The sequence below is a fragment of the Oncorhynchus mykiss genome, chromosome 16 (assembly GCF_057628025.1).
Source record: "Oncorhynchus mykiss isolate SJ-2025 chromosome 16, ASM5762802v1, whole genome shotgun sequence".
Taxonomy (NCBI): Eukaryota; Metazoa; Chordata; class Actinopteri; order Salmoniformes; family Salmonidae; genus Oncorhynchus; species Oncorhynchus mykiss.
Genome location: NC_143037.1, coordinates 60894856 through 60908168, shown reverse-complemented (window position 1 = coordinate 60908168; position 13313 = coordinate 60894856). Strand labels below are relative to the sequence as shown.

The 13313-nt window shown below is 44.7% G+C and overlaps 1 protein-coding gene across 2 annotated transcripts in view; it reads left to right on the top strand.

The window, feature by feature from the left end:
- The first annotated feature begins 2449 nt into the window (after window positions 1-2449).
- The window catches only part of LOC110491122 (bone morphogenetic protein 7), a 60453-nt gene continuing 49589 nt past the window's right edge, over window positions 2450-13313 (top strand). The window contains exon 1 of one of the 2 annotated variants that reach the window (XM_036947379.2): window positions 2450-3219. In XM_036947379.2, the coding sequence (XP_036803274.1) occupies window positions 2724-3219 (496 nt within the window). In that variant the 5' untranslated portion in view covers window positions 2450-2723. The remainder of the gene's footprint in view (window positions 3220-13313) is intronic. The other variant, XM_090203568.1, reaches the window with a different exon arrangement.

Sequence of the window (13313 nt, the reverse complement as noted above, 5' to 3'; positions counted from 1 at the left end):
TCTGACTGAATATTGTGATGGTAAAGAAGTCTCACTGAATATTGTGATGGTAAAGTTTTCTGACGAAATGTTGTGATGGTGAAGTTGTCTGACTGAATAATGTGACGGTATTGTTGTCTGACGAAATGTTGTGATGGTGAAGTTGTCTGACTGAATAATGTGACGGTAATGTTGTGATGGTATAGTTGTCTTACTGAAGGTTGTGATGGTAAAGAAGTCTCACTGAATATTGTGATGGTAAAGTTTTCTGACTAAATATTGTGATGGTAATGTTGTCTGACTGAATGTTGTCTCGGGAAAGTTGTATGACTGAATATTGTGATGGTAATGTTGTCTGACTGAATATTGTGATGGTAATGTTGTCTGATTTAATGATGTGATGGTAAAGTTGTCTTACTGAAGGTTGTGATGGTAAAGTTGTCTGACTTAATAATGTGACGGTAAATCTGTCTGACGACATGTTTTGATGGTAAAGTTTTCTGACTGAATAATGTGACGGTAATGTTGTCTGACTGAATATTGTGATGGTAATGTTGTCTGATTTAATGTTGTGATGGTAAAGTTGTCTGACTGAGTGTTGTGATGGTAAAGTTGTCTGACTGAAGTTTGTGATGGTAAAGTTGTCTGACTGAATGTTGTGATGGTAAAGTTGTCTGATTGAATATTGTGATGGTACTGTTGTCTGACGGAATGTTGTGATGGTAACGTTGTCTGACTGAATCTTGTGATGGTAAAGTTGTCTGACTTAATTTTGTGATGGTAAAGTTGTCTGACTAAATGTTGTGATGGTATAGTTGTCTAACCTCACACTCAACGTCAACAAAACAAAGGAGATGATTGTGGACTTCAGGAAACAGCAGAGGGAGCACCCCCCTATCCACATTGACGGGACAGTAGTGGAGAGGGTAGAAAGTTTTAAATTCCTCGGCGTACACATCACGGACAAACTGAATTGGTCCACCCACACAGACAGCGTTGTGAAGAAGGCACAGCAGCGCCTCAACCTCAGGAGGCTGAAGAAATTTGGCTTGTCACCAAAAACACTCACAAACTTTTACAGATGCATTATCGAAAGCATCCTGTCGGGCTGTATCAGCGCCTGGTAAGGCAACTGCTCCGCCCACAACCGTAAGGCTCTCCAGAGGGTAGTGAGGTCTGCACAACGCATCACCGGGGGCAAACTACCTGCCCTCCAGGACACCTACACCACCAGATGTCACAGGAAGGCCATAAAGATCATCAAGGACAACAACCACCCGAGCCACTGCCTGTTCACCCTGCTATCATCCAGAAGGTGAGGTCAGTACAGGTGCATCAAAGCAGGGACCGAGAGACTGAAAAACAGCTTCTTTCTCAAGGCCATCAGACTGTTAACCACTTAAACAATGCCACTTTTATATTTACATACCCTACATTACTCATCTCATATGTATATACTGTACTCTATACCATCCACTGCATCTTGCCTATGCCGTTCTATACCATCACTCATTCATATATTTTTTAATGTACATATTCTTATTCATTCCTTTACACTTGTGTTTATAAGGTAGTTGTTGTGAAATTGTTAGGTTAGATTACTCGTTGGATATTACTGCATTGTCGGAACTAGAAGCACAAGCATTTCGCTACACTCGCATTAACATCTGCTAACCGTGTGTATGTGACAAATAAATTTGACTGAATGTTTTGATGGTAAAGTTGTCTGACTAAATGTTGTGATAGTAAAGTTGCCCGACTGAATGTTGTGATGATAAAGTTGTTTGACTGAATGTTAGGATAGTAAAGTTGCCTGACTGAATGTTGTGATGATAAAGTTGCCTGACTAAATGTTGTGATGATAAAGTTGCCTGACTAAATGTTGTGATAGTAAAGTTTCCCGACTGAATGTTAGGATAGTAAAGTTGCCCGACTGAATGTGGTGATGATAAAGTTGGCTGACTAAATGTTGTGATAGTAAAGTTGAATGTTGTGATGATAAAGTTGGTTGACTAAATGTTTTGATGGTAAAGTTGTAATAATCTAGTCATCATTGTTATTTTTCTAGTAGAGTAGTGCACCTGCAATATGAACACATTGTATGGTATGTTACGATCTCTCCTTCTGTATTAGGCAACGCAGAGAACACATTTGCCAACATTGCCCACACAGTTTCCCTAGGAGCAAATAATGCCTCCTCCATAAAACAGAGAAATAGTTCAGGCGCCTGTCATAGGTAAACGGCGTATTAACCGTTTCCACGGAACACATGCAAGAGAACATGATACTGATGACAGGTCTTTTTCAAAGCAATATAGACATAGGTATGGTATTTTGGCCTTGTCACATTGTACTTATTTTGGGAGGGTAATCATGCAAGCACGGACACGCACACACACAGGCGCGCGCGCAGACACACACACAGTGCTATACTGGGCTACAGCAATTGTAGCGTTCTCTCTCTGCTCCTCCCAGCGCACAAAGCACCTCCTCAAAGTCGGATCGCTGAGCTCGGCTCGTCGCACTCGCTGCAACACGTCTTGTCAACCTTGCAGTTTACGCGTGGCCCAGGGAGACAGTGACAGGCTAGTGAAAGAGGTCGGAGTATCTGGATGTAAAGGCAAAATAATCGAAATTCAAAATTGTACAGATCAGTGGATTTTAAGGCAATCCAATAACAGTGGACGTTGAAGTGAAATGTATGTTCCAATCGGGAACTCTTCCCTCAACATGAGGGGCCGTGAATGATTCAGGCATTGAACAAAACATGTTGCGAAGTTCAATATCCTTATTTTAAGAATTGGGTTAGAGCACTCAGCGCAATTACGCACGGCATCAAAATGGTTTCATTTTTGGATAGACGTGCCCCTGCTTTGTTCCTCGTATGGGGCTACTGCGTCCTGGCGGACACAGTATTTTCTAACTTTACCCTGGACAATGAGGTCCACTCGAGTTTCATCCACCGGCGGCTGAAAAGCCAGGAGCGCAGGGAGATGCAGCGGGAAATCCTTTCGATACTCGGGCTCCCACATCGGCCGCGACCGCATCTCCACGGGAAGCACAACGCGGCCCCAATGTTCATGATGGACCTGTACAATGCCATGTCCACGGAGGGGGAAGAGGACGCGTACTCCTATCCATACAAACCCGTCTTCACCACCCAGGGGCCGCCGATAGCAACTCTACAGGACAACAACTTGCTAAACGACGCAGACATGGTTATGAGCTTTGTCAATTTAGGTATGTCACCCCTTGCCATTTGTGCGTATTATGATGTGCCCATGCAGTATTCGATTTTCCATCTTAATAACCGTCTGAGGTTTTGCACGGTGGATATCTAATTTCAAGAGATCTTTAAAACAGATAAGCGCCATGCCTTAAATGTGTATGTAACAATTTGCTCATATCTTATTACATATACACCAATATGTAATAACATGAGTGAAACTGGAGTTATGGCGATTTGCAAATGATTGAACTGTTAACGTTAGTAATATTGATTTACAGACCAAGTGACATTGTTTAGGTTCCCTGTTCCATGTTTAGGCAATATCTAATGACTTTAAAGTAAGTTACACTGGGTCCTTAAGACTTATCGCCCTCCTGATTATAGGCCATAAAAGACAACTGGGATTTTCACATAGCAGGAGAATGAAAGTTAGATGTATTTTCTATTGAACCAACCATGCTTTTTCATCTGCACATGGGGATGTTGGGTAGAAGCACTTTATAGGGCTACAGCACACACACTGCACAAGAAAAGCCATCCAGTGTAGATACAAGTTGTAGAATTGGTAGTCCATCTTTACAGTGTGTTGCAATTGAGTTAATGGGCTAGTTGAGGAATCCCAGAATGTCACATTCCAGTGTCTTGTCTCTGTCTCTGTCAAACAGCTGTCCACTGAGCTAATGTTCAGGTGCTCAACCCTACAGATGATGTAACCTGCAGTCACTCAGTCCACTGTTGTTATCTGGAGTATGAGCAACTGTCAACAACAGAATAGGTTCAAGGTGCATCTTGGTCTCCTCAGGTCTCTTTAGGTTTTGCATTTCCGACAAAATAACATCCCCAACAGTATGTATTCTATCTCCAGAGTTGGGCATGATCGGTTGTATCTCAACACATGAAAAAGGGTCAGGTGTTGGATAGCCTATGCTCTTTCCCTCTTAGAATATACGCTTTCTCTCAGTTGTTGGCTGTGGATTTTTTGTCCATGTTTCATAATCACGTTCCTTATCTAATCAGTGAGTCTTAGTGAAATCCCCCTGAGATTCTGCTCCATTACTGATTACCATTACTGTCAGCAGCAACAGCCAGCCAGGCTTTACTGCCTGCCCATCATCACAATATTAGCAGGCAACGCCAGGGGATTTATGAAAAGATAAAAACACCATCATAATTCAATTTGGCCAACAAATTATGCAATCACAGCAACTGCATTTATGAATGAGGGTCAAGATGCGTATTTGTGATTAATTTGAAGAGGGAAATTACAAAGCAGTATGGGATCTGGCAAGAGCACATATTCAGTGTACTACTTGTGCGGTTATAGGAAAGTTAAAAGGCTCATTTTAACAAAGAAAACAAGAAGAAATATCATTGCTCGATGGAGCTGGAGTTTGTGATGAATCCTGGAGAGATGAATGGATGAGTGTTGGAGTGTTTTGGCAACGAAGTGGGAGGTGACAGTGCTTCCTCTGCTGCACTATATCATTAAAGAGGGACCTGCTGCATTTTGACACAGTTGGATGTGACTGCAGAACCTTGCAAAGTTCAATCATCACAAAGATATTTCACATCAACAAGAGAGCATATTTTGATTTGGGGCAAACAAAATAAATAATATTATAACTGAACCCATCTTGTGTAATCAAGACCCTTTCTCGCCTAGAGATTTCTATGCTTGTTCTGTGAGTTGCGGCTTGTGAACAAAGCCCTAATACAAAATAATGTTGGAGTTTTTGTCCAGAGTCACTTCCACTCAGCTCACAGTGACTTTTATTGGTTGAGGCCTGGTAATATGGTTACTGAGCAGCACAGAAGCCTTTTCCTCCTCTCTGCAGGGAAGGCTAGATTCCCCTGATGCCATATTGGGTTCCTCTTACCATATATCAAATGGTCTGTGTCACTCATTTGGATAAAGTGAATGTGTGGCTTTTTGATGTCATCATGGGTCTCGTCTGTGAATGGGCCTCTTTGTCAGTGCTCTTCTTCCTGATTCTCATGTGATGCCATCAGATATGAGCCAGGCTTGATCCAAGCCCCAGATCGAAATGCTGATTCATACGCCTTTATATGAGAACGTGAGAGTGTGTGTGAGAGAGAGAGAGAGAGAGAGAGAGAGAGAGAGAGAGAGAGAGAGAGAGAGGGAGAGAGAGAGAGGAAGAGAGAGAGAGAGAGAGAGGGAGAGAGAGAGAGAGAGAGAGGGAGAGAGAGAGAGAGAGAGAGGGAGAGAGAGGGAGAGAGAGAGAGAGAGAGAGAGAGAGAGAGGAAGAGAACAGAGAGAGTTGTAATCATAGACACTGATGGCTTCTTATTTTCTATTCATTCATTGTGGTTTTTCCTTAACTCAAGACCTATGCAGAGGGAAATGAGAGAGCAACATGCTTTTTCATTGAATCACTACAATTAGAACCCTCAGAAGTCAGGCTCCATAAATGCCGTCATGTCCAAGGGGCCTCTGTTAGACTAACTTCCAACTGCCTTGGAGGTGGTTGGGAAGCTTCACCTAAAAGTATCTGGGTGGCATTGTATCTTTTAAATATTAAGACAACAGGAGTTTATCTGATTTCAATGATAGTCCCCTAAAAGTGCCAGTGAGGGAGAGGGAAGAAGAGCAAAGAAAAGGGAAAGAGAAAAAGGGGCGGTAGGTATTGAAGAGGTTTGGTTGTTCCGCATGACCCTGATTCTTGACAGACGTCTCGTAGAGAGAGTGTGTTAGCAAGCATAGGGGAATAACTAGAGATTTAGACTCATGACATTGCTCTGTGTGTGTGTCCTGGCTACTCAAGACAAGGCCTACTCCCTGTTTAAATACAGCGTTGCAGATCATTTGAAAAGGACCATTCAAAACAGTGATTATAAGGCATGGAACTGATGTTGTATTATTGCTAAGTGCTGCTGATGGTTGTTTACAGTTGTGCACAGGGCTGCTGATTTATTATTAAGTCATTGAATGGCTGTATGACCTTACATGATAAAGCATGATTTGATATGCAACTGATAAATTATCTGTTAGTATACAGTATATCTGAGCTGTTCTCAGGCCTGCCTATAGCTAATTGTTTTGTCAGTGTGTATGTGAGCTGTTCTCAGGCCTGCCTATAGCTGCTGATTTGTCAGTGAGCATCTGAGCTTTTCTCAGGTCTGCTGATAGTTGTTGTTTTGTCCGTGTGAATCTGAGCTGTTCTCAAGCTTGCTGATAGCTGATCTGTTGTCAGTGTGTATCTGAGCTGTTCTCAGGTCTGCTGATAGCTGATCTGTTGTCAGTGTGAATGAGCTGTTCTCAGGCCTGTTGATGGCTGATTTGTTGTCAGTGTGTATCTGAGCTGTTCTCAGGCCTTCTGATAGCTGATCTGTTATCAGTGTGTATCTGAGCTGCTCGGAGGCTGTTGGTTTCCAGGGCAGGCCCAGGGTGAGTGTGTTGCTTTGGGAAAGACCCCAGGGCCAGAGACGTCCTCTCCTCTCCTTTTCCCTCTTCTCCTCTCCTCTCCTCTCCTCTCCTCTCCTCTCCTCTCCTCTCCTCTCCTCTCCTCTCCTCTCCTCTCCTCTCCTCTCCTCTCCTCTCCTCTGTCTGAGTCACCTCAGTTAAAAGGCCCGCTGTGTAAATGGCTTACAGTCTATAGGAGTTATACTGTATGTGGCAATGTTTTCTCTCTTTCTCTCTATTTCTCTCTCTTTCTCTCTATTTCTCTGTCTTTCTCTGTATTTCTCTGTCTTTCTCTCTATTTCTCTCTCTTTCTCTCTATTTCTCTCTCTTTCTCTGTCTTTCTCTGTCTTTCTCTCTCTTTCTCTGTCTTTCTCTCTCTCTCTTTCTCTGTCTTTCTCTCTATTTCTCTGTCTTTCTCTCTCTTTCTCTGTCTTTCTCTCTATTTCTCTGTCTTTCTCTCTATTTCTCTGTGTTTCTCTCTATTTCTCTGTCTTTCTCTCTATTTCTCTGTCTTTCTCTGTCTTTCTCTGTCTTTCTCTGTCTTTCTCTCTTTCTCTGTCTTTCTCTCTATTTCTCTGTCTTTCTCTGTCGTTCTCTCTCTTTCTCTGTCTTTCTTGTTCTCCCAATGTGTAGTCCTCTCAGCTGGAATGATTGATGTTTTGCCCAAGCACACATTCCATTTCTCACACACACACACACACACACACACACACACACACACACACACACACACACACACACACACACACACACACACACACACACACACACACACACACACACCACACACACACACACACACACACACACACACACACACACACACACACACACACACACACACACACACACACACACACACTTCCCTTTAGGCAATTATTTGATATGGTCCCAGCAGTCCCCAGTACATTAGCCCTCAGCCACAGTGAATTAAGTAATTTCCCCTTCAACAAACCACAGCTTCCAGAGCTCTCGGCTGGGCTGGCATGGCATGGCAAAGGGAAATCAAGCACTTACACACACACACACACACACACACACACACACACACACACACACACACACACACACACACACACACACACACACATACTAGTGCATGCTCACACACACTTCAGACACACACACACACACACAAACCACACACGGATGTCCACTCGGTCTCACACACCACAGGGCAGCAGGGTGACTTCCATGTCTACTATGTGCATCTCACAGGTCAGTGAATAGTGGCATCATTGGCGTGGGGTATTTTATGGTCTGTGTTATCAAGTGTGTTTAGTCATGGCTTCCTGCTATTCCCTGCTGGAGTCATGTAATAATGCATGGATTACCCTAGCCTGAGGCGGTGAGAAAGTGTGTGTGCGTGTGTGTCTGTCTGCGTGCATGCCTGCATCGAGTATGCGTGTGTGTTTGTATGTGCTTACAAACACGCGTGTATCCATGTGTGTGTATAAAGACAAATTAAACAGTGCTTGTTCGCTCTCTGGCATTCCAGTAACCAGAGCCATGCTGATAGGTCCCCAGAGCCATGCTGAAAGGTCCCCAGAGCCATGCTGATAGATCCCCAGAGCCATGCTGATAGGTCCCCAGAGCCATGCTGATAGGTCCACAGAGCCATGCTGATAGGTCCACAGAGCCATGCTGATAGGTCCCCAGAGCCATGCTGATAGGTCCCCAGTGCCATGCTGATAGGTCCCCAGAGCCATGCTGATAGATCCCCAGAGCCATGCTGATAGGTCCCCAGAGCCATGCTGATAGGTCCCCAGAGCCATGCTGATAGATCCCCAGAGCCATGCTGATAGGTCCCCAGAGCCATGCTGATAGGTCCCCAGAGCCATGCTGATAGGTCCCCAGAGCCATGCTGATAGGTCCCCAGAGCCATGCTGATAGATCCCCAGAGCCATGCTGATAGGTCCCCAGAGCCATGCTGATAGGTCCCCAGAGCCATGCTGATAGGTCCCCAGAGCCATGCTGATAGATCCCCAGAGCCATGCTGATAGGTCCCCAGAGCCATGCTGATAGATCCCCAGAGCCATGCTGATAGGTCCCCAGAGCCATGCTGATAGGTCCCCAGAGCCATGCTGATAGGTCCCCAGAGCCATGCTGATAGGTCCCCAGAGCCATGCTGATAGATCCTCAGAGCCATGCTGATAGGTCCCCAGAGCCATGCTGATAGATCCCCAGAGCCATGCTGATAGGTCCCCAGAGCCATGCTGATAGGTCCCCAGAGCCATGCTGATAGGTCCCCAGAGCCATGCTGATAGATCCCCAGAGCCATGCTGATAGGTCCCCAGAGCCATGCTGATAGGTCCCCAGAGCCATGCTGATAGATCCCCAGAGCCATGCTGATAGATCCCCAGAGCCATGCTGATAGGTCCCCAGAGCCATGCTGATAGGTCCCCAGAGCCATGCTGATAGGTCCCCAGAGCCATGCTGATAGGTCCCCAGAGCCATGCTGATAGGTCCCCAGAGCCATGCTGATAGATCCTCAGAGCCATGCTGATAGGTCCCCAGAGCCATGCTGATAGATCCCCAGAGCCATGCTGATAGGTCCCCAGAGCCATGCTGATAGGTCCCCAGAGCCATGCTGATAGGTCCCCAGAGCCATGCTGATAGATCCCCAGAGCCATGCTGTTAGGTCCCCAGAGCCATGCTGATAGGTCCCCAGAGCCATGCTGATAGGTCCCCAGAGCCATGCTGATAGATCCCCAGAGCCATGCTGATAGATCCCCAGAGCCATGCTGATAGGTCCCCAGAGCCATGCTGATAGGTCCCCAGAGCCATGCTGATAGGTCCCCAGAGCCATGCTGATAGGTCCCCAGAGCCATGCTGATAGGTCCCTGGGTGTCTAATAGTCCTGCTGGAAGTCAGCTGCACTGACTACACACTCAGAGGAGGGCCATCATAAAATAAAGCATTGAATTTTGCTCCAATGCGAACACACTTACATATGAGCAAAGTTCAGATTATTTAAAGAAGGTGTTCAGCTGCAGTGCGTTTTAATTGTCCAAATGCTCTGCTGCTATTAATCCGCACCAGATGTGTGAAACTCACGATGATGTGAGTTATTTTGTCTCCTTGCTCTCTGCTGGCTCTAACGTCAGCCTAGCAACAATAGACCTGGAGCCAATATGTACATAAAACATTCAATATTTACTTGCAGTATAAGTATACATTTTGTACTGTTTAAAGATGCATTTGAAATACATCCTTTCCTAACCCATAACATAAGAAATCTAGAGCATGTTTGAAACATTTAGATAAAAGTCTGAAGGTCTATAACATATTATTTTATTGAGAGAAAATGATTTGTTTGATTCAGATAGATTCATATTTGTCCTGTCTGTGGATGTGTGTCTTGATGAGAGAAGGATTCCATCTGTTACCATGGTGATGCCACAGGGCACCACCTGCCCCCCTGCCACCACCCTCACAACCCCCTGGGAGGTGGCACAGAGTTGGCAGCCCGTTTAGGTTTAATGGTGTGTGTTGAAATGGCATGTTTGAATTTATTTGAGGGATTTGCATTGAGACAGCATTGTGTCACTCCACTGCTGTACACACACACACACACACACACACACACACACACACACACACACACACACACACACACACACACACACACACACACACACACACACACACACATTTACACATGCATGCACACACACACTCGCGTGCACTATCACACACACTCATGCCTGCATGCTTGGTAACGCTCGCTGTCACGCCACAGTTATGTTGGAGTTACAGTCATGTTGGAGTCATACATCTAAATCATAGTATTAACTTACTGGTGTTGATGTATCTAACATGGTGCTGTAAGGAATATAGAACATGGTGCTGTAAGGAATATAGAACATGGTGCTGTAAGGAATATAGAACATGGTGCTGTAAGGAATATAGAACATGGTGCTGTAAGGAATATAGAACATGGTGCTGTAAGGAATATAGAACATGGTGCTGTAAGGAATATAGAACATGGTGCTGTAAGGAATATAGAACATGGTGCTGTAAGGAATATAGAACATGGTGCTGTAAGGAATATAGAACATGGTGCTGTAAGGAATATAGAACATGGTGCTGTAAGGAATATAAACCATGGTGCTGTAAGGAATATAGAACATGGTGCTGTAAGGAATATAGAACATGGTGCTGTAAGGAATATAGAACATGGTGCTGTAAGGAATATAGAACATGGTGCTGTAAGGAATATGGAACATGGTGCTGTAAGGAATATAGAACATGGTGCTGTAAGGAATATGGAACATGGTGCTGTAAGGAATATAGAACATGGTGCTGTAAGGAATATGGAACATGGTGCTGTAAGGAATATGGAACATGGTGCTGTAAGGAATATGGAACATGGTGCTGTAAGGAATATGGAACATGGTATATGCTAGGTAGATGTGGCAGTAGGGAAATAGTTGGTTTGTAGGTGGGGATGGGTATATGGTGCGGGAACTGAAGTGATGATGTTGGAATAGGGTTGAAATGGTACGTACTGTAGGCAGGCACACACACACACACACACTTTCTTGCGCCTTCTCTCCCTGGCCCTCCTTGCAGGCCTGTGCTCAGTGGGCTGCCCTTGGGACTGAGGTTAATACAGATGTTTCTCTACGTCTGCAGGCCAAAGCAGATGTGCACAGAAACTCTATCTCCTCGCAATTCAACAGACCCCTTTCCCACATCCCTCTGTCACCCAGCCCTGTCCCTCTCATATCAACCACAGCCATGTCTGACCCCACCTTGCACCACCCTATACCAAAACACACAAACGCATGTACACACATGCACGCACACACACACACACACACACACACACACACACTCACACACACACACACACACACACACACACACACACACACACACACACACACACACACACACACACACACACACACACACACACACACACATTTAAACCTACCAAAATACACTGACCTCCTCCTAACTTTCATATCTTACACCAACAGTGTTCCCTAGTGTCCTCTCTCCAACCCCCAACTCTGCCCCTTAACCCCAGGGAATCAAACCTTCCCACTCGCCAGACACAAAACATGTAAACACTTTCTCTCTCTCTCTCTCTCTCTCTCTCTCTCTCACACACACACACACACACACACACACACACACACACACACACACACACACACACACACACACACACACACACACACACACACACACACACACACACACCAGCCCCAGAAGCCATCCATCTCTTACTTTTATAAGCTCTCTGGGGTCTGAGATAGTTCTCTCTGTCTGCCAGGTTAGGAACAGTAGATTGGAGCTGAAGCCTGTTGGATGGTCTTTCTGTTGAGGTCCAATCAGCTCTGTTCTCCTACTGGCCTGGTTATGACACTGGGAGGTGTTATTCTTCCTCCCTCCCCATTGATTTATGTGGTCACTACTTGGTGGACACACACACACACATACACATACAGAGTGTTTACAATACATTTTGGAGCTGATTTGTGTCAGAGATTGCATATTTTAGGTCCTCCGTGGACAGGAGATATAATAATGTGATAGTTGGTTCAAGTAGCTACTGTTGCCTTCAGGTAATGACTGTTTCTGCTGTCCTCTTTTCCACTTTTTTCAATGCTTCATGCAAAGTTCAAGCAGTTAACATACCACAGAGAAGCAAAACAATACCCCCCCCCCAGTTTCTGCTAGGCTACCTACCACATAACGCATGGATTATTTATCAAGGTCAAAGCCTTGCATTCCCTTTCTATTTAACTCCTGGAACTGTATGTTCACCTGTAGATCTCCAAACACACTGACATCTGGATATGCACAGCATCTCCTCACTCTTGGACCGTCCCAGACACTTGCTGTGAGTTGTGATGAAACAGCCTGCGGGTGGGACTTGACAATGTGGCAATTTGTCAAAGACCCAGATGTGCAGAGTAGCGGGTGTTCTCGCTCGGCTGAAATGACGGACGGGGCGCGTTCAAGGCCAGGAATGTTTCAGCCAACAACACTACGCTTTCTAAATCATGTCTCTCTCTCTCTCTCTCTCTCTCTCTCTCTCTCTCTCTCTCTCTCTCTCTCTCTCTCTCTCTCTCTCTGAGGCTGAGCATGGGTAATTTTCACTGTAGGAGTATGCTGCTGACATAATTGACCCCTGAGGTTGCTCATAAACACATCAGAATGGGGTTAGAGAGAGAGAGAAGGGGGGGCAGAAGATAAAGAATGAAAATTATAGGATTGTGATAATAGAGTACAACAGTATGAGTCATAATACCCATAAAACCTAGCGGTCAAACAGGGAAATGATTCCAATTGTTTTTCCACCCTTCATTTTTACCTTAGGGGATTTTAGAAACACTTCCAATAAGGGCTGTGTTTTGTGAAGGCTTACCCTGGCATGACATTTTGATAACTGTGTAAATCTCTCTAGGACAAGGTGACTTTTATCAGTATACCCCCCCTAAAAATGAAATGCTGATTTTCTGCTAATGTGGCTAGCATAAAGAACTATTTTTTATTTCATCTTTATTTAACCAGGTAGGCTAGTTGAGAACAAGTTCTCATTTACAACTGCGACCTGGCCAAGATAAAGCATAGCAGTGTGAATAGACAACAACACAGTTACACATGGAGTAAACAATAAACAAGTCAATAACACAGTAGAAAAAATAAAAAAAGAAAAAAAAGAGA